The sequence below is a fragment of the Miniopterus schreibersii genome (assembly GCF_964146895.1).
Source record: "Miniopterus schreibersii genome assembly, chromosome: 2".
Lineage (NCBI taxonomy): Eukaryota > Metazoa > Chordata > Mammalia > Chiroptera > Miniopteridae > Miniopterus > Miniopterus schreibersii.
The window spans coordinates 164,655,735-164,682,196 of record NC_138102.1 but is presented as its reverse complement, the minus strand read 5'-3'; the positions used below and the strand labels follow the sequence as shown (position 1 = coordinate 164,682,196).

The 26,462-nt window shown below is 44.3% G+C and overlaps 2 protein-coding genes across 3 annotated transcripts in view; both read left to right on the top strand.

Moving 5' to 3' along the window:
* The window catches only part of DDX47 (DEAD-box helicase 47), a 61,587-nt gene extending 35,864 nt beyond the window's left edge, over positions 1-25,723 (top strand). Inside the window, exons 2-13 of one of the 2 annotated variants that reach the window (XM_081127573.1) lie at positions 13,317-13,552; positions 14,203-14,296; positions 17,369-17,557; positions 17,833-17,904; positions 18,590-18,708; positions 19,284-19,355; positions 19,477-19,593; positions 20,139-20,285; positions 21,271-21,408; positions 22,917-22,987; positions 23,685-23,814; positions 25,155-25,723. In XM_081127573.1, coding sequence (XP_080983699.1) covers positions 13,317-13,552; positions 14,203-14,296; positions 17,369-17,557; positions 17,833-17,904; positions 18,590-18,708; positions 19,284-19,355; positions 19,477-19,593; positions 20,139-20,285; positions 21,271-21,408; positions 22,917-22,987; positions 23,685-23,814; positions 25,155-25,286 — 1,517 coding nt within the window. In that variant the 3' untranslated portion in view covers positions 25,287-25,723. The remainder of the gene's footprint in view (positions 1-13,316; positions 13,553-14,202; positions 14,297-17,368; positions 17,558-17,832; positions 17,905-18,589; positions 18,709-19,283; positions 19,356-19,476; positions 19,594-20,138; positions 20,286-21,270; positions 21,409-22,916; positions 22,988-23,684; positions 23,815-25,154) is intronic. The other variant, XM_081127574.1, reaches the window with a different exon arrangement.
* Positions 708-5,635, top strand: APOLD1 (apolipoprotein L domain containing 1). Its single transcript, XM_081127575.1, has 2 exons — positions 708-725; positions 2,006-5,635. Exons 1-2 carry the CDS (start codon positions 723-725, stop codon positions 2,747-2,749), a joined length of 747 nt encoding a protein of 248 aa, XP_080983701.1. The 5' UTR covers positions 708-722; the 3' UTR covers positions 2,750-5,635.
* Positions 25,724-26,462: the final 739 nt, after the last annotated feature.

Sequence of the window (26,462 nt, the reverse complement as noted above, 5' to 3'; positions counted from 1 at the left end):
GTTGAGTATATAATTAGCTCCTTGTGCAGCCTGACCCCACAGATTTTTCTGACGCATTTGGCCTACAGGGTGACCTTTCTGAGACCTCTAGCATCTTCCCTGCAGCTGGAGATGCCCAAAACTGCACGCAGCACTTCCTGTGGGTGGGGCCTTGCGTTTTCTTTTCTTTTTTTAAGGCCTCATGCTTATTGGATCACGTGTTTCAACCACTCACAGATTCACAATGCTTTTTCAAATACAAGAGTGGACTATAAGTGGCTATATCAAACATAAGCGTCCGCCCCCTTTTCTTTTTAAAAAATGATTTTATAATTGTGGTCTCTCAAGAAACACTGTAATTGGTCAGCCTGGGGTGCTTTTGATGTACTCCCAGATAACGTCATTAGCTATTCTCAGGAGAGGAAAGGCAGGGTATACCCTCCTGGGAGAATGACACACTTGTTTCAAGTTGGGGAAGAGCCTGCTGTTCTTTTCCTGCATTTAGGGGAAAGGGAACACACAATGTTCATTTCCTAAATATGGCATGTGTTGTGCGGCTGGCAGGTCATTTTCCACCATGTCACATCCTTCAGGATGAAGGCAGCAGGGGCCAGGCCAGGAAATGGCAATTCTCAGAGTGAGACAAGGCTTTCCCAGGGCCGTCATTGGTTCTCTGGAACTATAAAGCATGCTCACCCAGAAACAGCCCCAGATTTTTCTTTCCTGGAGGTAGCCAGAGGTGAATGGTAAGTGGGGAGCCTAGAGGGTTACTATCTGAAGAATTACCATTGGACTTGTAATACTGGGATTATATCCCTGAGCCATTATATATTTTTGAGTGACTTTTTTTTCACTTTGCTAAGAGATGACTTTACTTGAAAATTTATCACTGGTGGGTGGAATTATGGGGGCATGCGAGTAAAATTAAGACCTAGGCAGAGTCAGGAGACCAAGATTCTAGACTGGGCTCTGTGAAGGACTGGCTGCATCTAGAACCTGCCTGTGTTTCCATTTCCTCATCTTTCAGATGAGAATAATTACTGCCCTGATATCTCACAGGATCGAAACGCTCTATTTCTGTGGCTTATTTGCCACTTTTAAGAAGTTCCTAATGATGATGAATACAGTGAATATGAAGGTGGGAATTTTTGGCAACTAGGAAGGATGTACTTTTACCCCAGAGTGTACAGTTCTGTCTCTTTGTTGGTCTTCTGTAACTGGCTTCAATTCCATCTGGCACAAGGTTTTCCCCCGAGTTGTTAAACAAAAAATTGGGGTGATTTTGTTTCATTCAACCTTTACTCATTTTTTAAAGGAAGCTTTCAAAACAGACATAGTGGTATTAATTTAATTTCGTTTTAATTCAGCACCCATCAAAGAGTGACACCCGATGAGCTCTAATTGGAATAAAGAGCGAAACCACATCTGGGGCTTAATTCTAGGATAAGAGCCTGGAGGAACAGCAAGCAGAAGAGTTGCTCCGGGCAAGCATCTAACTTAGAAAGATTAATTTCTTACGTTTGCTAGACAGCATGACTTTTGAGTTTTTGGTGACTTTTTTTTCACTCATCGGGGAGAGAGAGAGAAACCCGCACCGTATTACAAAGCTCATGCCCCAAGTCTTCATGCAACCAAAGGGCCCTGCGCCGGCAGGGCCGCCGCCCGCACTTCCCAGCAGAGCCGAGGCCTGAGTGTTGCAGGTGGAGAAGGCTCATGCTCTCTCCACCGCGTTCACATCCTACACAGCGAATGGTTAATAAAGTCCATCCTTAGCGTTCCCTGGGAGGAAAAAACAGAGGACAGCATTAGCCCTACTTGCATACGGGGGTCGGGGTCCTGAGACCTTGCGGGGCTTTGGGACCTTGACACGTGACTCGCTGAGCAGGACCCACCTCCCCTCGCGGGGCGGGAGCTGCCGCGTTTTGTAACCTGGGCCGGCGGCCCCCCTGGGTGTGGGGGGGCGGCGGTCGCGAGCCGCCGGGAGTGCCGGAGGCTCGGGAATAACTGTGTGTCCGCGTCCCCGCAGGGCATGGAGGGCGCGGCGGCGCGGGAGCTGCAGGGCGCGGCCGCGCTGCGCCGCTTCCAGGGGCTGCTGCTGGACCGGCGCGGCCGGCTGCACGGCCAGCTGCTGCGCCTGCGCGAGGCCGCCCGGCGCCTGGAGCGCCTGCGCAGACGCTCCCTGGCGGCCAGCGTGGCGGGCGGCTCGCTGAGCGCCGCGGGGGCGGCCGCCGCGCTCGTGGGGCTCTCGCTCAGCCCGCTCACCCTGGGCGCCTCGCTCGTGGCGTCGGCCGTGGGGCTGGGGGTGGCCACCGCCGGCGGGGCCGTCGCCGTCGCCTCGGACCTCTCCCTGATCGTCTGCAGCTCCCGGGAGGCGCAGCGGGTGCAGGAGATCGCGGCCGCCTGCCAGGACCAGATGCGCGAGGTCCTGGGCTTCCTCGACTTCTTCTGCCGCTGGCAGGGCCGCGGCGACCGCCGGCTGCTGCGGGGCGGCCGGAGCGCCGCCATGGCCCTGTGCGGCGCCGTCTGCGCCGTCGTGTTCTTCGGCTCGCGCGGCTTCCTCCTGCCCAGGCGGGCCGAGGGCGCCGCCAGGGTGAGCCAGGCGGTGCTGAGGGCCACGGTTCAGAAGCTGGCCGAGAGCCTGGAGGCCTGCACGGGCGCCCTGGACCGGCTCAGCGAGCAGCTGGAGGCCGCCGTCCGGCTCCGCGCCGGGCCCAGACGGGGCCGCCGCCTCAAGGTCTCCGCGGACCCGCCCTCGGCGTTGTGTTTCTGAGAACATCCTTTGTCCTAACGACCGAGGCCAGGAACCATCCCTGGGGGTGCTCCGGGTGTGCAGCTCCCTCGGGGAACCGCCAACCTGCGTTAGGAAGGGAATGCAGAGGACGGGAAAGCAGTGCGGGGCTCTCAGCCCTTCTCGTCCCATCCCTGTGACATTCTGCTGGGGTCGGCGGCCGAGGACTGTTTCATTTCCTGATCCTGGTGGACTGTGTGACCCGAAAACGATTTTTCCTTTATCAAAACCATCCAGTCTTCACGTCGCTGGGCGCTCCTGTTTTAAGTTGTTGGGTGGTCCCTGCCCCTGCCCCAGTGGTTTGAGCTGAGGCTGAAAAGGGTGCAGACATGGCCACCCTCTGGGTCCCCTCCAAGCCCTGCTAGGCTTGGAGGCCCTCAGAATGCCTGTGTGAGGAGACACACGCTCTAAAGCCTCTCTTCCAGAGTTTCTGAGTACAAAGACCTCCAGGGTCCAGAGCAAAGTGACCCCCTCCGAACAGTGTAGGAGGGTTCAGCACCCAAGAGAGGCCCCTGGCTCTGACACGCGGTCCCCTCCCCTCTCAGCTTATCCACTCAGGGGTCCGTCCTGGGGATGGAGTGGACCTTCCTGGGTGGCTTCATATCCAGACTCTGAGAAGGGAAACCAACCAGTCCTCTAAGTGCTGCCCCTTGCAGGAAGAAGCTGAGACCAAGGAATATGACATAACAGCTTCATTTACTGACATCATAGTGTAGAGAAGAGAGCAATGGCTTTGAGTTAGATAGTCCCAGGTTTATTACAAACTCTGTCACTACTGTGAGACTTGGCTTCCAGGTTGGTAAAAGAGAGATGCTAAAACCTTACTCTGTTGTGAGAATTAAGTGAGATCAAGTGCCTAGCACAATGTCTGGCTCACAAAGAGTGGCCCCTGGACTGGCAGCATTAGCATCACCAGGGAACTTGTTAGAAAACAAATTCTTGGACTCAACCCCGGACTTAGGGAATCAGAAACTCTGGAGGTGGGGCCCAGCAACCTGTATTAAACAGGCCCTCAGGGTGATACTGATGCCTACAAAGGTTTGAAAAACACTGCAGCAGATGTTAGTTTCTGATCCCCTCAGTGAGCTTTCACTAAGTCTCAGGCCCTCTTTAGGAGCCCCATGGTCTTCAGAGTCATTCACTGAAGGTCAAGGACACACTATGTCCCAGAAGTAAAAGGAAGTGTGTGCACTGGTCAATGCATCCTGGGTCACCTCCCCATCGTTAACTAAGGGATGTAACACAATAAGCCCTTTAGAGGGCAGTGTTGCCCACTCATTGTAGATACTGGTACCGAAGGGAATGTGAATTTATTGGAAATTGACCTTTATTACCTTCTCTGAAAACTGCTAGACCTCGTATTTGTTTAATTTATTTTAAGTTTTTAATTTAATTACTGTTTCTTATTTACATTTAATTTTATTTAATCACCATATTTAGAAAATAATACGAAGAGCAAGTGACTGAATGGGAGACTACTGAGGCTCTTTTCAGGAGATGAGGTTGAGTTTGACTTTCCGAGGCCGGTCCTGAGCTCTCCTTGAATAAGTCTCTCTCCTTCCCACATGAAGTAAATGTGGGAAGTTCTGAATAGAGAGACCCAGAGCTGAGTTTAAGCTTATAAATGGAGGCTTGACTTGTGGAATATAGAAATGATGCAGGCATATTTAACCTGAAGGTACTTTGCCAGCAGATAACACTTGGCCTGAAAGGAGAACTTATTTAGTTCAGGGTTCTGAATTATTTTTCAGGGGGGAAAAACACAAAGACATATGAAGGAAGCACCTAGACCTTGGAAGCCTGATGTCTTGTGAAGTTATGTCTTATGGGTTATAGACAAAATAGCTTGTGTTATGGTGATGATGTGTCCTATTTTCACACTGAGAGCTGTAAAAATCTGTAAGCTGTCTCTAAGAAAATATAATTTCTTCAATTTCCATTCCTACAACTGTAATGCTGAAAAATATGTTGAAAAGTCTTTGGGACTACACACACACAAAACTTGGCTGTATTACTTATTTAATATGCTTTAAATTGATTCCATTTTCTCCCATGTTTCCCAATGATGGCAGTGTGTCCGAGGAAGTAAAATTTCAGTGTTAGGGAATGGTGATTAGTGGTTCTGTATTTTAATTTTTCCTACAAATTACAATCAATCTGTATCCTGGTTTGTTTTCACGTTGCTACTGGTTTCTTTGAAACTGGTGTCATTTCCTAGACTACCTTGCAGAGATGCTAGCATTTTAGGTCACCAGAATGTACTTCATATTGCCATTTGTGTTATGTCATAAAGGTACAACCACTCTCTTACTCCACCTTTTATTAATGCTTAAGTTTGGGTTATATTCTTCCAATGCCTGAGCTGTTCCCTAGAAATAAACTGGGCACTTTTGGCACCAGCAGCAGCAAGCATTTCCTATCAGGGTATTTTGAGTATATCAAAGCCCTAAACTCCTGAAGTTATCATTTCAGGGGCCTACTTTACATCTAAGGAAGAGTGTCTACTTTGGAACAACACTTTGCACATAATAGGAGCTCAATAAAGGCATTACAATAATTTAGTGAACTGCTTAGGTATATTAACAGGAATTTGTTGATAATGAAAGACCATCCATCCTCTACATGTCTGTTATAAAGATTGGAGCCTCTATCAGCATTTAGTCAAGTTCAGTTCAATGGATCCTAGAGACAAATATTTATTTCTTTTGTGGGAATGTGAATAGGGCTTTTCCCTGAGGCCTATATTCTATAAACAAACAGATTGAAATGGTATGTTGTAAAGGAAAGAAGGGAGAGGGGTATTTAGAGCATAAGTGTACTTCAGAAAAAAATGTCCCGAGTTTGAAAAATAAATATGTTTGCACTAAAGGTTTAAGTGCTTCTGGTAGTTTCTGGGGTTTACAGTTATTTAGATTGTGTTCTGTCACAATAAAGGAGATTCAATCACACTACGTTCTGCTCTGTTAAAAAATAATCCTCGGCAAACATTCTGATCCTAATTGCTTTGATGCATTTGCCCTCAGGCACCTGTCATTTCCAATATGGCAAATGTCAAAGTCAAAAGTGTATAATGGGAGAAAAAAGAGAGAGGAGAGTGGTGTAGAAGCCAGCACTCTGAATCAGATATGCCAACTTGATACAGTCCTCACTCAGTACCTTGGTATGAAAGGGAAGAGGGAATTGAGATACAGACACTGTGCAGAGGTCAATAGGGATGCAGTGAAATGCAGCAATGTTTGAATTCCATGTGTTTTTCTCCCACTGTAGCAAAATTAGTTCTTTCCCTTTACTGAAATAAATTGCCCACTCCTCAAACGTGTTGATCTCTGGAATTCATGACCTAATCTCCTGTTCACCTGTGTATGAATTAATAACTTTGAAAAACGGCAGATATTTGTTTTCACTCAGAATATTCAGTATCAAACCATGTAAATCAATTTTTAAAAAGCAATCAACCCCTGCACTCAACAATAAGGAATCAAAAACACTCTTATTACCTAGAAATCAGATTTCCAGCAGTTTCAAAATCTTTGAGCATAATTTCAACCTGGGAAGCAATCAAAAGGAAACTTAGAATTAGCTGAATTAGCCTTCACAAAACCTAGAGAGAGGCAGAAAGGGAGGGCAAGAGGCAGCATCTATACTAGGACACAAAATTTTCCCACAGATCTCCAGGGAACTTCACCTTGCAAGTCACTGATCTTGGCCATGTAAGGCAAGCTGGGAAATATGGTACTTTTTAGCTAAGAACTGGCTGATCCCAGTATACCTAGAATTCTGTTTGAAAGGAAGGTGCACATAGGGTAGAGGGTCCAGCAATCCAAACAGAGAACCTGTAGTGGTTGCTATGGTCTGCCAAGAGCTACTGCCCTGGAAGTGATCTTCCTATCTGAGTGCCAGCCTCTGAGTCGCCCCACCTTGGAAACATGCCTGGGTCTGGATGTTGCACTGTTAGTGAGTATGCGACCAAAATAAATAATAGATAGATAGATGATAGATAGATGATAGATGATAGAGATAGATGATAGATGATAGATAGATAGATGATAGATGATAGATGATAGATAGATAGATAGATGATAGATAGATAGATAGATAGATGATAGATAGATAGATAGATAGATGATAGATGATAGAGATAGATGATAGATGATAGATAGATAGATGATAGATGATAGATAGATAGATAGATAGATGATAGATAGATAGATAGATGATAGATAGATAGATAGATAGATAGATAGATAGATAGATAGATAGATAGATGATAGATATAGATAGGCTGTGTTGGCAAAAGCCTGACTGTTTGCAAAAGCCAGCCACAAGCTGGGATCCTGCTTTTGCTGTAGCATCTATATTCCTGTCTTAACAAGTGTCTTTTTAGTTAATTGCAATAAATCTCTCCTTGTTGCATTGACTTTTTGCCCCTGGTAAATCCTGCTGTGGTCTGGAATAAGACAGGGAGTGAGCCCTAAGACCTGGAAATGACCGGAGAGTTATTAGGAAAGGGGAAATCATGCTGATGAAGCAAGACCCCTCTAGGGCCCAGGAAGGAACTTTAGGGACCCTCCACACCCTGCGTCCTGATTGGCATTAGCATTAGGTTGTGGAGAGGAGGCCCTCCAATGTGGTCTTGAAAGCACAGGTAAAGCTTGTCTATACAAAGATACATCTGCAGAGAATGATGTTTAATCCCATTTTATATTTCCAGTGAAACTCCAGGGGTGGCAGTGCAGGCAAAGGCCTACAAACCCAGTTGCGCAGAACTTCCACAAAGAGTCACAGCCAAGGCCTCTATTCCCAGACACACAGGAGCAATCATAGCCTGGCTTGTTTCAGCATTTGTGTGGATACAGTTGCCAAGTTTACCAAAATAATTGTAATTGGGAGAAGCTTCTTGTGTAGATGGAGTTAAGGAGGGGCAATGATGTCTAAAACTTTTTTTTAGGCTAAAAATTTCTTTTTCTAGGCTCCCTGGTTGACTTGTAGACATTTGTTCGGCCCTCGCCTTATTATTAAACCTGCACTGTCAAAACATCATTGAAGAGCAATATTTTTCTTAGTGCTTAAATAAAATGACATTTAGGTAGTAAATATAGAAAATAAATGTGGATATTTAATGATAATAATAATAGTTAACATTTATTGAAAACTTACTAGGTACTGTTCTAAGTGCAATTTGACATGTATTATCACATTTACAAAAATCTTATGAGGGGGAAACACTATAATTACTCCATGTTATTGGGTAAAGAAAGTGAAGAAACTGAGAGATTGCACAACTAGCAAGAGCTGCCCCAGGGTTTCAATCCTGGCAGCCTGACTCTGGAGTTATGCTCTTAGCTCTTCTGAGAGTATTTTCCTAATATAAAATAATGGCTCACGGTAGTTACAATGTTAATAACAAACTGACAGATTTATTCATTCATACAGAAAACATTTATTGAGTACTCACCTGTACCGCCTACTGTCATTTGTGAGCAATGCAGACAGGGTTCTAAATCCTAGGTAGGGTAATCTTATGCCAGTAGATTAACCAATAAGAAATTAAAACGTAGGTTTGCCAATGGCTAGTGTTTGCAAAAAACAATGTGGTTTCAATTTGAAAGTGATCAAACCTCAGCTTTGATCATTGAAGCTTATGCACAAGTGTTGCGTAATGCTGCCCCAGATGCCCTAACCACAGCGAGATTCTTGTGCACAAAACACCTGGACAGGATTAATAAGAATTTTTTGTGAACTGCTGAAATGCTGGGACTGAAAGTGTCGACAGAGACTGCACAGATACGAATAAAGGAATTACTGGTTCAGCAGGCCTTTCCAGATCTTGTATAAAAACCTCTGAAAAGGAAACTTCTTTGGGGTCATTCCATCGAAACTCTCCCTGAACCTGCTCGTCAGTTTTCATCCTGTTTGGGACGTGTACTTAATTTCAGTACGATAGCTACGGACTAAAACTGCAGAGAATAAGACTTTAGGTGTCATAAAACTATCCAAAATGATAATGCTGTGTCCGTGGGTGATTTGCTTTTAACACTGTTCCCCAAGCTTCTGCATAGTAAACGCTAGGAACTGGTGGGCTTTCATTCTTTCTAACTTCTCTGTAGCACTTGGCATTGCTCACTACCCAACTCTGAAAACACTCCGTTCTCTCGACTTCTGTGACATCAGCCTTTATTTGTCTCTCCCAATGGCTTTTCTTTCTCCTTCATTCCTCAACTCCAAGTGTCCCCGAGCCTCAGGCCCAGGCCGCTCTCCTCTCACCTCCTTCACAGGTCCCCCAGCGAGCCCCTCACGTCCGGCCCTAGTGCTTCACCAGTCCTGGGTCGGATGCTGGAGTGGGTGAAACCAGCGCTTAGAGGATTCTCTTCGGTAAATCTGAATTCGTTGGGCATTAGGTGAGATGAAAACAAAGGTAAAGATCATTGACTGAGTAAAGCAGGTTGCAGGAAACATGGAGAAAAAGGAGAGTCCTAGCTGTGTTCCTCCTGCCCCATTCCCCTCATGCTCCACTTTGGTTTCAGCCAGATGTGGTCCTGCCCTTACCTGGATGTCTAAGAGCAATCTGCTGTGTCTCTTATACAGACTTGTCAGGATACCTTTTATTACAGATGTTTGTGCCTCCTCCAAGGCTCTCAAGGACAGAAATAGGACCTGGGGTATCATTAAGCCTCCCCACGGGGTCTCTCCAGCTTCTGCCCCAGGAGATGCTCCTGAGCATAGGCTGAATGAACACACAGACGAGCACCCCTTATCCTCATGGTACTGGCTTGCTTCCCAGCACGTCCGAAGCTAAAAGTATGCCCCTCCTCTGTAAACCCGGCCCAGGTTCACAACCCTTCTGCCTCTATCAAAGCAATGCCAGTATTCCAGTTGCCTACCTTGAAATCTCATTGTCATCTCCAAATCTTTCCCTTCCTTATTTCTCTGATAGAGCTTTGCCAAGGTACATCCTTCTGGTGAAATGTCTCTCCCAAGCACTTGGGTCCATTCTCAGCAGGCTGAAATAGAGCATTTGTCAGGGCTGTGGTTCTTTCTGGAGGCTCCAGGGGAGGACCTGTTTTCTTGTCTTTTCCACCTGCTCGAGGATGCTGCATCCTTTGGCCTAGGACCCTCTTCCTTCCTCTTCAAAGCCTGCAGCGATGGGTTGGGTGCTTCGTCCACTGTCACTCGACCTCCCCTTCTGCCTTTTCTTCCGCTTTTCAGGACCCCTGTGATTCCATTGGGCCCACCTGGACAATCCAACATAATCTCCCTGTTTTAAGGTCAGTTGGTGAGCAACCTGAGCTCCATCTGCAATCCAGTTCCCCTATGCCGTGTTCACAGAGACTGTACACCTTTGGGGCCATTATTTTGCTTACTATATAAGGGCCATGGAGAAAAACAAAGCGGAGACAGGGGAGAGAGTGCTGGGGGAGGGGTTGCAAGGCCTCAATGGCAAGGTGACATTTGAGCGAAGACCTGAAGTTGGTGTGGGAGGGAGCCATGAGCATATCTGAAGAAAGAGCATGCCAGGCAGAGGGAACAGAAAGGACAAGACTCTGAGTATGCCCGATGTGTTGAAGGAACCGTGAGAAGTTCAGGTGAGAGGGAGGTGGGGGAGATGAGTTCAGAAAGGTGCTGGGTTCCTGAATGTGTAGGGCTGTACAGACTGTTGTAAGGACTTTGACTTTTAATCTGAGTGAGATGGAACGTCATTGGAAGGTTTTGAGCAGAGAAAGGATATGATCAGACTTCTGTTTTAAAAGGATCCCTTTGCTGCTATGTTGAGAATTCACTGCTGAGGGGTAGGAGTGAGGCAAGAAGACTAAGGAGGAGGCTGCTGCAGTCATCCAGGTGAGAGATGTTGGTGGCTGAGAGTGGAGAAAAGTAGTTGGATTCCTGATCTATTATGAAGCTAGACCAGCAAGAGGGTGGCAGAGTGAACTTCTATTTCTACTTAAGGAGAGGGACATGTGTGATATATACTTTTTCTTTCCTGTAACACATTTTAACAAACTGTGGGTAACTTTAGACCCTATATTACATGGAATTTTATAGACCTTCCAATTGTTTCCACCTGGGTCCCCTTCTCAGGCTTCTTAGCTCCACTTCCCTCCTCCCACTCATGCCTTTCACCTTCTCTCAGCACTTTTCATTTCCCATTCTACTCTACTAGATGAAATCAGAGAGTGAGTCTAAGGGAAGCAAAATAAATACTTTAACTGCTTCTTTGTTTTTACCAAAAATAAAAATTAAAAAAAATCTGTGCAGCAGAGGAATTCAGAGTGTGACTGTGCAAGAGAAACCTGCTTGTGATCATGGGGAGCGATGTTCTCTTCAGTAAAAGCATTGCTCTGGGTCTCAGGAGGCTTCAGTTCTAGTCTTGTCTCTGTGGCCTAGCAGTATGACATGTCTGGGACTCAAGTTCCCCATTTGTCAAACAAGGAACAGAAATTCCCCAGCAGGTCTACAAAACTGAGAACAGGAGGAGGAAGAGCCAGAGCTAGTTTGGGAGACTTTCTTTGGGATATGTCAATTTCCCCTTATCTCAAAGCCTGTTACCCACTTCGGACATCCTCTAAAGTGGCCTTAATCCCCACCCAGTCCTAGGGAAAAGGAGAGGGTGGCCATGAGGAAAAGCTGGCAGAGAGCTGGAGAGCCTTAGACTGTGTTGGCACAGCGTATGCTTGTGACTGTCTGATGGGACCAATTTCAAGGTGACCTCTTGATTTAGCCCGTGTGTGTCTTTTCTCCTTTTCTTTAACCTGGAATAAACTGATATATTAAAAAACCCCAGATTCCTATTCTGCGGAAGTGTAATCTCAAAGATGGAAACAACTTCGCTCTCTAAAGAAACAATCAGTACACTATGCTGTACACCTGAAACTAATATAAAATAATATTGAATGTTAACTGTAATTGAAAAAACACTAGGGGGAGAAACAACCAGTGTTTCCGGGTCTGCCGTCATACCTGATCTCAACACTTTGCTGAATTTTAATTCATCCAGGCAGCATTTAGGGAGCATCCATTTTGTGTCAGGCTGGGTATGTAGAGCTGGGGCATGAAGACCATCTCTTGTCTCTTAGATGGTCTCTCTTTCCCATTCTTTCTTCCCAACAATCTATCTTCATATAGAGTGATATTTTAAAGACCTAGATCATGTCACTTCCCTGCTCAACTCCCCCTCCCCAGGGGCTTCCTTTTGCATTTAAGATAGCATCCAAACCCAATACTTTTTAGTATAGGACCTGCAAGGTCTGACCTGAGCCTACTTCTCTGACCTCATCCTACTTGGTTTTGTTGTAGACCCCACAAAATTCCGAAATCAGAGGCTTTTTTGTTCTGGTAATGGAAAGGTCCTCAGGCACACTGAGTCCAGTTGAGTCGACAATTCTCGAGGGCCAGGGCACATTATCATCACAAGTCCCCTCTTTTGCTTTGTATATGTGTTATCTTTTACCCCCAATTCCCAATTTTATCCCAATCCCTCTCCCTCCACTGGCAACCATTTAAAAATGTCTAAAGAGTATTTTTCTGTTTGTATGTGTTCCAGCAGAGAGTGGTATCTGGTGAGCATATATTTTATTATTTTATTTTATTTTGAACATATATTTTAAATGTACACAATACATTTTATAGTTTTCTCACTCAGCACTAGGTTTTTGAGATATAGCCATATTTGTTCACACCATGTGCACATTTTAGTTGCCCACTCTCCCAGTGTTGGACACCAGATTGCTTCCAACTCCCCACCTCCGGACTACCGCTGTGATGAGTCCTCTGTGACGAGCACCTTGTGAGAACCTGCATGCTGGGCCATGGGAGTGTGCTGGCGGGCACAGGGCATGCAATAGACTTAATTTGCCTCAGCAATGGTAGATTGCTTTCCACAATGGCCTCACTGGCTGCACCCCCGCAGGGTCTCTGCACTTGCTGGTCCCTCAGTCTGAAATAATGGTCCCCTGGGCTCTTGATGGGACTTCCTCCTGTTCATCAGTGAGGTCTCAGCTCAAATATCACTGTCTCGGGGAGGCCTTCCCCAATCTTGCAGTAATCCCCGCAACGCACCCTCTCTAGGTTACTCTCTATCATTTTTATTTCCGTTTGTTACATCAATTTGAAAGGATCTATGATCACTTATTTATTTTCTGTCTTTTCCACGAGGGTAGGGGACACTGTCTTTGTCACTCAGCTTTATTATTATTTTTTGTTAATCCTCACACAGGGATATGTTTTCTATTGAGAGAAGAAGGGGGAGGGAGGGAGGGAGGAAGGGGAGGAGAGAGAGAGAGGGGGGTGAGAAAGGCACATTGATTGGCGACCCAGCCAGGGCTGGGAATCGAACCTGCACCCAGGTACATGCCCTTGACAGGGAGTCGAAACTGCGACCCTTCCGTGTGCAGACCGAGGCTCTAACCACTGAGGCGCTAGCCAGGACAAGGTGGGGAAAGCTTTTAAAAGGGACTTGAAGGGCATATTGGAGGCCCCGGTCCTCATCCGCTTCTGCACTGGGATCAATTCCACAAGCCCCCACGCGTGTATCCATCCCTTTGTTTTCCACTAGGTTTCCGCGAAGCCACGGCCCCTGGTCGGCTGGTGCGAAGCCCGGCACCGCCGCAGGGGGGCGCCCGGAACACGCAGTCTGGAAGAGCGACAACTACATTTACCAGCATCCCGCGCGCCGCCGACCCACCTCCGGAGCCGCCGGACAAGATGGCGGCGCCCGAGGAGCTTGGGTCCCCGGCCGAAGCGCCCGAGCCGGCTGCGGAGGAGGAGGAAACTAAAACGTTTAAAGACCTGGTGAGGGTGGATGACACTGTTTTCTCTTTGTACTGCTGGCGCCAGGAGTAAGCAGAGACCAGTTGCCTCAGATTCCTGCGGGCGGTGTACAAAAGCATCTGGGGCCTGACTTTGGTGTCCCCCCCCAAAGCTCGTGCTCCGGAGGCGCTCCCTTACCCTCTGAGTTTGGGTGGTTGGTGGGGGGCGGGGGTCTGCCGGGCTCTGAGAGGCCCCGTTCGCGCTTTTCTCCATTTTGGCTGTGGCGACATTTGTATCTGTCACGGAGGTTGTACATGAGGCGAATTGGCCACCCCCACCCCCCCTTTAAAAAATACCTCGGGCTTTGGCGTGAGATGACCCAGGTTTGAATTCTGCCCCGTCTCTCACTAGAGGCAAGTTTGTTACCCTCTGTGCCTCACTTTCCACACCTGTAAGTTGGGGCGAGACCTCACAGAATTACGAGGGTTAAATGAAACAATACGTGTGACGGGCTTGGCTTCGTCCCGGGCGAGCTGAAAGCGAGTGTCGGTTTCAAGCCCTGGACGCGGCTGGAGACCTTGGAACCGGCGCGTGGGGGGCGCGCGCGTGGCCCGCGGGCGGCCCTGACGGCCCTTGAAGCGGGAGGCGAGTGTGCGGTGTCTTCCCTAACGTGTCCCCTTCTGAATTCACAGGGTGTGACAGACGTGCTGTGTGAAGCTTGTGACCAGCTGGGGTGGACAAAGCCCACCAAAATCCAGATCGAAGCTATTCCTTTGGCCTTGCAAGGTAGGTTGAAATTCAGTATGTGGCCTGGTACAGATTCGGTATGAAGTTAGACTCAGTGAAGTGCCTACCACTTTCGGGAACTGTTGCTTGCATACTTGAAATAAAAATATGGTCACATCACTGAAGATACAAAGTTGGTGACTTACTGGCTTTTTGAAAAAGTTCTTGGTTTAACTGAACTTTTTTTTTTTAACATGATCTTTTTTAAATTTTTTATTTAAATCCTTACCGGGGGACTTGCTTAGAGAGAGGAAGGGGAGAGGGAGGGAGGAACTGGGGGGGGGGGGAGAAAAAGGGAGAAACATCAAGATTGGTTGCCTCTAGTACACACTCTGACTAGGGTTTGAACCTGAAACCTAGATATGTGCCCTGTCCGGGAACTGAACCCACATTTCAGTGTGTCAGACAAGGAATGCTCCAACCAACTGAGCCACACTGGCCAGGGCCCTAAATCTTTTTTTTTTTTAATATATCTTTATTGATTTCAGAGAGAGGGAAGGAGAGAGAGAGAGATAGAAACATCAATGATGAGAGGGTCATTGATCAGCTGCCTCCTGCACACCCCCAACTGGGGATCAAGCCCGCAACTCGGGCATGTGCCCTGACTGGGAATCGAACCCTGATCGCCTGGATCCTAGGTCGATGCTCAACCGCCGAGCCATGCCCAGCCGGGCCCTAAATCTTTTTTTTTTTTTTTTTAATATCTTTATTGATTTCAGAGAGAGGAAAGGAGAGGGAGAGAGAGAGATAGAAACATCAATGATGAGAGGGTCATTGATCGAGCCCGCAGCCTGGGCATGTGCCCTGACCGGAATCGAACCCCGATCGCCTGGATCCTAGGTCGATGCTCAACCGCCAAGCCATGCCCAGCCGGGTCCTAAATCTTTTTTATATCTCCTTCCTTCTGAAATTTTAAGATTTCCCTTGACAAAAAAAGGAATACAGATCTAGTGTTTTTTTGTGTGTTTTTTTTCTTTCTGTTCCTGAGGGCATGTTGTGGTATACTGGCAGGGAGGGCAGAATCTCCAAAGAGCTGGGAAATAAAAAGCTTTAGAAACTCTTCACTCACACATAGGTGGATGCTTTTGGAATTCATTGTCAACGGTCCAGCAGTCAAGGGGAGCATTAAAATTTGTGCAAAATTTGTTTCTGTCACCTTCACAAAATTACTTCATTGTCTGGTCTGACTAATCATTCATGTCTCTGCATGTTCTTTTGTATAGAAAACACCGATGTTAATGGATAAAGGATAGCATTCCCTAGAATACACTGTTTGATCTGGCATGGCAGATTCTTATTTAAGTGATTAATGTCTATACAATGGGTACTGAAAAGTCCATTCTGTTTGATATCAGCCACTCTCCTTTCTTGAAGCTCTCTTCCTTTTTAATTTCAGGTCAACATTGTCGTGTGTCCTTCTACCTGTTCTCAGTTGCTTCTTGTTAATTCTGTCTTCATCTCCTTTTTCTCATTCAAACACTACTACAATGTCTCATCTAGTCCTGAAGCTCTAACACTGTCTGCACCAGTGAGTCTCAGCCAGTGCTCATTAGAGTCACCTCTAGGACTCTTAAAACAACAAAGATTTCTGGGCTTCAACCTAGAATTGCTGAATCAGAATTTCCAGGTATGGGACCCAGGTGAACAGTAATAAAACCTCATAGGTTATTCTGATGTGTCTGCCCCTGGGGGAGCACCACTACTAGATTGTTCATGGCTCCCACATCTGTATTTCTTTTTTTTTAAAAATGTTCCAGTTTTAGTATATGTGCTGCTGAAGTGAGCACCACATCTGTATTTCTAACCCACTTTTCTTCTGTGCTCCAAGCAAGCATGTCCAGCTGGTTTTTAGATATTTTTTTATGAGCTTACTGCAGGAACCTCAGGTTCCCTATGTCCAAACCAGAGTCCCTGTTTTTCTCACCAGAACTAATTTTTCTGTAGCCCCTATCTCAGTTTATGGCCTATGAGTTCTCTCCCAAGCTAGAAAACTGTGTCTCAAATACATTTCCATTTGTTACTTTCTAAATTTCCCTTGTTCCCATTCTCACTACCTTGCCTCAGTGCAGGCCACCATCATAACTCCCTTGGTATCCCAATTGAGCTCTCACTTTCCTGTGTGTTCCCCATTCTGGGAGTTTGGGTCGTTTTAGATTGTAAAGAACAGTCATGTTCAGGTTACTTCAGGGAAAAGGGGCTTATTGTAGGGTTAATGTCTAGGTAAGGAAACCTCAGCAGTTATACAGTCAAGAAACAGTAGAACAACTGTGGAGGTCATTGCTCGATAGGAAGCATTCCCATTGGGCACCGTTCTAGTGGTTTTGGTTTGGGAGGTAATTTCCAAATCTTATCAGTAATGGCTTGATTGGTGATAAACCATGGGAACCTATTCTTAAGGAATTGCTTATGACATTCTCCCCTCAGAAGGAGAACTGACCTGGACTGTTAAGCTCCTTGACTCCTCCCTGTGCCATCAGGCCTAGTTTATCATCCTAACGAATAACATTGGTCATAATATTCTCTGCTTCAAATCCTTCAGGTCCTCTCACTTACAGGAGGACATCAAAACTCTTCAGCAGGGCTTATGACTCTGGCCTCATTCCTTTCCCCTTTCCCCTTAAGACTTCTGTGTTCTAGCCACATTGTATATCTCACTCTCCCTATGTGTGCTATGTTTTTTAAAGCTTTCATTTTCTCATCATACATCATATGGGAATGTGCTTCCTTTCCTTCTCTGCTTGCTTCCAGATTTAATTTACCCATCCCCTCTTTTAGCCTTTCCTGACTCTTTAGGGCAGTGAGTTACTCCTTGCTTTGTGTTCTCACATTATAGGGCTTATGTTAAAGATCTTATCACATTGTTATGTATTTGTGTATCTCATCTGCGGATTTTGAACTTATCTAGAACAGAGACCATGTCTTCTGTCTATTCAACCTTCCTCTGCCCCCAATTCCGCAAATATTTATTCATTGTCTACTTTGTGCCCCGCATTGTGTCATTGTAGAAAATGTGGGAAAATACAGAAACAATTTCTTTGCTATTAGATGTTTTCTTTCTTTTTTCTCCCCTAGGTCGTGATATCATTGGGCTAGCAGAAACTGGGTCCGGAAAAACTGGGGCCTTTGCTTTGCCCATTCTGAATGCACTGCTGGAGACGCCCCAGCGTTTGTTTGCTTTAGTTCTGACCCCTACCCGAGAGCTGGCCTTCCAGATCTCAGAGCAATTTGAAGCCCTGGGGTCTTCTATTGGAGTGCAGACTGGTAAGTGTCTTAAGAGGAAAGTAGTCTTAGGGTTTCTTCACTAGCTGAGAATGAGTGTGAAAGGAGAATGGAAAGAAGTGTAATTAGCATAAGTTTATTGACTGAAAAGCTGATTTGGTATTTCAGCTTTGGCGGAAGCTGTAAATTTAAGCCTTACATTTTAAGGGAAGGACAAATTTAAGTAGAAATCTAGCATTGGCTTTAAAAGATGATCAGTGAACTATGGAAAAAATTAAGGATCTCTTTTCTGTGTTTTTTTAAATTTATTTCTGTAGCCGTGATTGTAGGTGGAATTGATTCAATGTCCCAATCTCTGGCCCTGGCAAAAAAACCACATATAGTAATAGGTGAGTAGTTCCCAAAGGTAAAAGACACTGGCAGTGATGAATTGGAGAAAATCTACCAATGTCGGGTGTAACTTGTGTGAAAATGTTAGCAGCGAATGTCACCCTCAGTTCTTGAGTTTGGGTAGGAAAGAATTCAGAGCCAAGAACTCCAGCACAAGAGGAAGTTTATTTAGCAAGCAAAGCAAAAGTACACTCCAAAGGAAGAATAGAATAGGCTGCTCAGATGCTCAGAGATCTGCCCTGGGTTATTGGCACAGGCTTCTTTTAGCTCCTTTAAGCTGACCTGTTGGTGCCTGTCCTGTTCTCGTCTCCTGTTCTTGTATGGGAATCATATGAGGCTTTTCTCTGGCCCTTGTTCCTCCTCTAAGGGGGTCTAAACCGCATGAATAATGACATGCTAGGGGAGGAAAGGTCACCCTGGGGGCAAGATGCTAGCCTATAATAGTTGGTTCTCTAGTTTTACCCCTTGCTAGGCACCTGGGACTTTCCTCCCTGGTGACATTCCGTACATTGCTGCTCTGTTCATGCCTGTGTAACTACCTACTCTATCAGGAAGACTTTGAAGAACAGATTATTGTAACCTTGTTCAATTTCTGAAATTGGGGGGAGGAGGAGGAGGTTGGTAATTTTCTTTCTTTTTTCCTGCTCTTAAACATTGTTCTCTCTCCTTAACCTTTCTTGTTAGCGACTCCTGGACGACTGATTGACCACTTGGAAAATACAAAAGGTTTCAACTTAAGAGCTCTCAAATACTTGGTCATGGATGAAGCAGACCGTATATTGAATATGGATTTTGAGACAGAGGTGAGCTCTCAATTTCTTTCCTCCTCAAGTGCCTGGATTCAAAATTTGGTGCATTGCACACCTGCTTTATGCGGAGTGCTGCCTCACTATCAGCTAATGTAAACATCTGCTGCCTTTTTCATTCTTAGTGCTCTGCCCATTGTGGGTGCCCCAGCAGCCTCTTTAGAATATAGCCGGACTCCGATTTCAGAGATGAGGAATGTCAAAACCAGATTTTCTTTTCCATTTCGTTTGATGTAGACCTTTTTCATACACCGTGAACTATCTCTTGTTTTTTTATGACTTCATCATAGCTTATTTATTTAATATCTGTTCTTGACTTTTCTCTTAGATTTGTTCTAATCCAATTTAAATCGTTCTTTTTTTTCTGAATCATCATTTTTTTGATAGCATGTGGTATGGTATCAGTGGTAAATGTTTCGTGAATTTTAGCTGGATTGAATTGAGTTTTGAGCCCCCAAATCCCACGGTGCTGTGTTTTGTCTGTTACCCTATTTTCTGTCTCTGTCACAGAGAGTATTTGCAGGTGTCCAGTCTAAATGTTACATTGGTGTCCTTTCTTCTTTGTGCCTTAGGTTGACAAGATTCTCAAAGTGATTCCCCGAGATCGGAAAACATTTCTCTTCTCTGCTACCATGACCAAGAAGGTGACATTTTTGAGGACTTCTTAGTTCTTCTTTACAAGAATTTAGAAATGCAAACAATAGCAATAACAATAGAAAGAGCATTTGGGAATTAGTGTACTATTCCAAGTCTTCTTTTCTTTAGGTACAAAAACTTCAGCGAGCAGCACTGAAGAATCCTGTGAAATGTGCTGTGTCCTCTAAATACCAAACGGTTGAGAAATTGCAGCAATATTATATCTTTATTCCCTCTAAATTCAAGGTAAAGTGTTTACTTTGATCATTTCTGCCTCTCCCTCTCCTTCACCAAAGCATCTGAAAATGTGTCAACTCTTGATTAGCTAAGAGCTGTGCTACAGATTGGAGTTCTTTGTTTGCTTTAGAGAGCACGCTGTGGTTCTATTTATCGCTGATAAAGTCAAACATTCCAGGAATTCACAACATACTAAATAAACCACAGTAACGAAACCATGATATAATTCCTTCCAACCCCATCCTTGAGGTAGCTTTTCTTTTGTGTGTTTATTATGTGTGTTTTTTCTAGTTAAGGGACCCTTGTGTTGTGCCTTGGTATGAGGACTTTCTCTGGTTGCTTAATACAGATCTCCTTGTGCTTGGCTTAGGCTGTATGTGAAATTCATGGTTCACAGAGATAATAATGCTGGTTAAGGAGTGCAAAGCTGGCACTTAGGAGTCTGTGTAATTGAGAAGCAACTATAAGCTTAGTATTTAATTCCCTTTATGTGCCCAGGACCCCAACCTTTTCTTCGAGGTTTAATGATGTATTGTTTTGGGTTTGTAACTTAGGATACCTACCTGGTTTATATTCTAAATGAACTGGCCGGAAACTCCTTTATGATATTCTGCAGCACCTGTAACAATACTCAGAGAACAGCTTTGCTGCTCCGAAATCTTGGATTCACTGCCATCCCCCTCCATGGGCAGATGAGTCAGGTAAAGATTCCTTGGTGTCATCGGTGGTGATCTGGTGGCATGAGAAAAATCTTATAGTAATAGATTTATACAATAATAAACAACACATGGTATTAATGCATCTTCCATGATTGTTTGATTTTATGTGCTTTGAGGTGTTGCTCCAGATGCTTGCTTCCTCCTCTTAGGATAGCAGGAGGTCAGATTAGAGTGTTCATAGGTAGGTATCTGGTCTGGAAGCTGGTGAGTTGGTTTATTCAGCTCTGGTGGTAATAGTGATTCTCTGATCTCGAAGGATTTTTATTTATTAGTATTTTTATTTTTTATCCTCACCTGAGGATATTTTTTCCATTGCTCTTTCAGAGAGAGTGGAAGGGAGGGAGGGAGAAACATCGATGTGAGGGAGACACATTGATTGGTTGCCTCCTACACGAGCCTGGAATGGGGCCCAGGATTGAGCCTGCAACTGAGGTACGTGCCCTTGGCCAGAAAACCTGGGACCTTCAGTCCTTGGGCCAACGCTCTAACCACTGAAGCAAACTGGCCAGGGCCATCTCTAAGGACTTCTAATAAATTATTTCCCAATTATCTCTCTATCATGTTAAACGATTCTTATTTCATGTTAGTATTTTCTAGCCTTAGTCTTAAATACTTTTTTTTTTTTTTAATATATCTTTATTGATTTTGGAGAGAGGAAAGGAGAGGTAGAGATAGAAACATCAATGATGGGAGAGTCATTGATCAGCTAGCCCGCAACCGGGGCATGTGCCCTGACCAGGAATTGAACCCTGATCGCCTGGATCCTAGGTCAACACTCAACCGCTGAGCCACGCCCGGCTGGGCTTAAATACCTTTTTGTTGCTTCTGTTTCCTTTTGACAGGTCAAGTCCAGTGTGGAGTTAGGGGGAAATATCCTTTTAAAAATTTCTGTCTCTTGTATTAGTATGTCTAGTTGGTATTCCAAGAGTGTTTAAATTACTTTCATTTCGTTTTTTCATCATTTCAGAGCAAGCGCCTAGGATCCCTTAATAAGTTTAAGGCAAAGGCTCGTTCCATTCTTCTAGCAACTGATGTTGCAAGCCGCGGTTTGGACATACCTCATGTGGATGTAGTTGTCAACTTTGACATTCCTACCCATTCCAAGGTGAGTCCTGTTGGCAACCTGACCTTCTAGTCCCAAAGTGTATATATTTTTTAATTGAGGTATAATTCACATGTAACATTATATTAATTTCAGGTGTACAACATAAAGATTTGATACTTGTATGTATTGCAAAATGATCATCACAATAAGTTAGGTTAACATCTGTCACCACACATAGTAACCAATTTTTTTTCTTGTGATGAGAACTTTTAAGATCTACTCTCAGCAACTTTCAGATATGCATTGCAGTATTATTAAGTATATTCACCATGCTATACATTACATTCCCATAACTTACATATTTTATAGCTGGAAATTTTTACCTTTTGGCCTCCCTTTACCCATTTCACTTCCCTATCCCCCACCCTGACCTCTGGCAGCCACCAAATGTGTTCTCTGTATCTATGAGCTCAGTTTTTTGTTTCTGTGTAAATTTCACATATAGGTTAAGATCATATGGTACTTGTTTTTCTCTGACTTATTTTGCTTAGCATAATGTATTCAGGATCCATCCATATCATCACAAATGGCAAGATTTAATTCTCTCTCTCTCTTTTTTTTACGGCTGAATAATATTCCACTGTATCCCAAGTGTATTTCTTAATGAAATGTTTGCTGTTTTCCCTTAGTTACAATATCCTTTTTGGGAGGCCTGTGATTAGTTAAGCATCAAAAACTGGGAAAGCTCCTGATTTATTCGTGCTTATCATTTTGCACATGCTTGCAGATACAGTATTAGTAAATGTGAATGAAGGTAGCCAGAGAGAGGTGCGAGGCGCTCACAGTCAGACCTGCAGGTGCAGCATGCTGGTCTTTGTCTGTTCCATTTCTTTAGAAGTGCCGGTTTGTGGTTCTTAGTGTATCTCAGGGTTTGTCAGCCTCAGCACTATTAACGTCTGGGGCCAGTGAGTTCTTTGTGGTGGGGGCTGTTCTTTGTACTGTAGGCTGCTCAGCACTCCTGGCCTCTGCCCATAGAAGCCATTGTGACAGATGCGTTCAGATTTTTCCAAAGGCCCCAGGAGGACAACCCCCCCTCGGCTGCACATCTCGCTGCTGTAGACAAGGTGCTGTCTCATCTGATTTTCACAGTAGTGTGAGTCTGGGCATGTCTTTCCAGCCATGCTTTATAGATAAGAAACCAAGGTTCAGAGAGGTTATGTGACTTGCAGACAGCTGTGTAGCTGGTAGGTGGTAAAACCAGAGCTGTGACCCAGACTTGCCTCTAGATGCCATGCAGTTTTTCTCTGCACCATGTGATGCTTTGTGACCACGTAGATCTGCTTTGTAGGTTTGTCTTCCTGTAAAAGAAAGGAAAGATGGGGTCAGCTTTGTGCTGCGAGGAGAATAAAAAAGGTGAAGCAGGTTTATCTCAACAAATTTTTAAATCCATTCCTCCGTGCTTCAACATGAATCTATTTTCTTTTAAAAGTTTTCGGTAAGACTTTTACATACAAAGGTTTTTATTTATACTTCATGTAACTCAAATTTATTCACCCATTTTGTTTCAGGATTACATCCATCGAGTAGGTCGAACAGCTCGAGCTGGGCGCTCTGGAAAGTCTATTACCTTTGTCACACAGTAAGTAAGTGAACCTACTTTAGAGGCAGAGCAGTGTCGAGAAAAGAGCAGAACTTCGGAGCAGATTGGCTTGGAACCTGACTACCAGTTACTATAATAGTTACTTAACCTCCCTTATCCCATTTTCATCATTTGTAAAATGGAAATAATAATGCCTACCTTTGGAAAAGTCTGAAAACGTAACTGTTTGTCGCAATGTCACCTGTGAGTAGAGGTCAGGAGTGCTGCTGAGCATCCTGTGATACAAAGGGCGGTCCCCACAACAAAGAATTCACTGGCCCCAGATGTTAATAGCTCAGGGTTTTAATGACAATTGGAGATGGAGATGTACAAGGTCTAGTACAGTATTTGGCATATAGAAGGGAAAAAAAACACCCTGTTATTTCTTTTAACTGCTGGAGCCAGAGAGCAGTGACCTTCCCCTCAACTCAAAGAATTAGAATAACTATCTCTGATTTTGTTTTTAAAGGAACAAATTTTATGTACCCAGTTCTTTTCTGGGAGTAAAGGTCGTTGGGGGATTTTCTAAGGGGCTGTGCACAGAAGATTGTATTTAGTCAGTATTCTGAAGAGGATCAGTAGATTCCATATTGTTCAACACTGTGGCTCCTGTTGCATTGTATGACATATATATTTTGGAATGGGCTGACATTGGCATTGTCAGTCCACCAAAGCCATGCCAGTATTTCTTCTTCAGGTATGATGTGGAACTCTTTCAGCGCATAGAACACTTAATTGGGAAGAAACTGCCTGTCTTTCCCACACAGGATGACGAAGTTATGATGCTGACAGAACGTGTGACCGAAGCCCAAAGATTTGCCCGAATGGTATGCAACTTATTTTTTTACCAGCTTCTTTGCAAATGATATTCTATGTACTAGACACTGTATTGTGTTAATCTTGAAAGTAAACTGCAGGAGCTGGGTAATATTTTATTCCAAATTTGAGATGAGCATTCTAAAGCTTAGAGATGGTAGGTCCATCATCAGACCACACAACTAAGTGATTGAATCAGGGTCCAGACTCAGTCTGACCACAGTGTCCACATTCTCAGCCACTGTCCATGTTTCACATGTGGCAGGAACACCTTTGGACTTGAGGTCAGAAGGCACAGCTGTGAGCTTGGACAGTGTGTCTGATTTCTCAGAAGCAGTTCCTCAGCAAGCAGTTCCTATCCCAACTTAGGGAATAACACTTACCTTGAATTCCTTACAGGGCTTTATGAGCACCACATAAGCTAAAATAAACTGCAGAGTTACTGATAGTAGCAGTAACAGTAGTAGTGGAGATGAGAAGATTCTAAAGGAGTTCTAGTCTGGGGATAGAGGAACTTTGCCCATACGGGGTGCCTTCTGAGTACCTGAAGTACGGACTTGTTTTTGTTTTTCTTCCAACATGGAATTCTTTGTTTGATATTTTTGTTTACCTTTGCATTGGGGGAAAAATATTCAGAAAATACAGAAAGGATTCAAATAGTAAATGAAACATATAAGCCACTCCAACCCCCACAGAGAACCAGTGGTACCTTTGGCTGTTTTTCTTTTTTTAGCCATATTTAGACTTTAATTGTGTGTGATTAACATTTTTCGATTTCAACAAATATAGATCCATGTGATGATTTCTTTGAGCTAAAAAGAATTCTGTTACGAATGTGTAACGTGATTTACATTGATGTGTATTTATGCTTTTGCTAATTTTTGTATTTTAACTAGCACCGGGTTGAACATCCTAGTATGTATAGCTTTGCCTACTTGTCTTGTTTCCTTAGAATAATTCCTAGAAGTGGAACTGTTGGGCTGAGGCGTATACACAGTTAAAATTTGAATTTACATGGAATGCTGCATTGCCCTGTAGAAAAGCTATGGCAGTTTACACTGTCAGCGAAAGTATATGTGAATGTCTCACATTTTGACCAATACTGGGTATTACCATTCTCTTAAATCTTTGTTAGTCTACCATGTGAAAATAACAGCTTATTGTTTTAATTTTCATGTCTTTGATTACCAATGAGGTTAGCATTTTTGTATATTGGGATTTGGGTGTTATTCCCTTGCTAATGTGAGATTTTAGGAAGTTACTCATTGTTTGATTTTTAAGAAGGGGAGACCAGCATGTGTTACCCCTCAGTGACTGGTTCATTTTCGGTCCTATCCTTTTTGTTTTGCAGGAGTTAAGGGAGCATGGAGAAAAAAAGAAACGTACACGGGAGGATGTTGGGGACAACGATGATACAGAGGGTGCTATGGGTGTCAGGAATAAGGTGGCTGGAGGAAAAATGAAGAAACGGAAAGGCCGTTAGTCTCTTTATAAAGACTTGATTTCTGCTTTCTGTTTTGTGAAAGGGGATTGAAGAGAGAAAGAAACCTCCTCCAACAGAGTTCTTCAGACAAATCTGTCAGAATTATGTCCAGAATCTGCTCAGCTACTTCAGTACTTATTCCCCTTTCTATGTGCTGGAGTGTCATTCCTGCAGAATATTCTGTACAGTGCTGATGTCATGTTATTACTGTTCTTCCTCTCTGGTTCCTTGCTCATGACATGAGTAGATGTGCTCTTCTGTCACTTCACACAAACCTGTTGCTTTCCTCAGCTGCAAGTCAAGGACTAGGCTGATGCAGCACTTGACCTGGAAGTGTAAAGATGCTTCTGCATCTATGAAATGGTAATACCTAAGCAAGCTCAGCTTGAGCTTCATTAGACCTAATGTGAAATAATAAATTTATTATTTTTAAAAGATTGAAACTTCTTGAAGACCTTTATAGGTTAAAGGACTTGATAGATTTAAGTAAGATCTTGCTCATTGGCAAGAAACTAACAGCGGCGGTTATGTGGCAAATTCATTAGTTGCCCTTAATTTAAATTAAACATTATTTATGACTTTTAAAATTAATCAGTGAAGGAACAAGATTATAGATGGCTTTGAAAGGAAGGTGCACTTAAAAGGAGGTTGGTTGTTTTTTTCTGAGGATGGCACCAAGTCCGTAAGTAAGACTGCAGCATTTCTTAGATCCCTAAATAGAATCACTTCCTGGCTTCTCGGACTAAGCAGGCCGTTAGGAAGACAGGTTTCTCAGATTCTTAACCCCAGGTGAGTAGGTTAAAATCAGGAAGCATCATAAATACAGGGGAATTCCAAGACCCAATTTCATTCACTTGTCATTGGTGCCTGTTGGACACTATTTTCTTTTGGCCTCATCTATTGGTTGATTTAATTCAGGAGATGTAAAGCTGGGGCGTCAGCTCCTGGGGATGAAGTAGACATTGGCACTGTAGGGACTGGATGGGGCAGGGGAGGGGTGATGGAAAACAGAAACAACTCTGAGCTTTGCTGTCATGTGCTCTGAGGGCTCTTACACATATAATATGTCTAATCATTTTTGATGAATGTAACAGTTTTATTAGAAGAGGATGTCTGGGGCAGCAGAACCAAGATGAAGCAATTCCAGTAGGATTGAGAATAAGTTTTGGCAGAAGA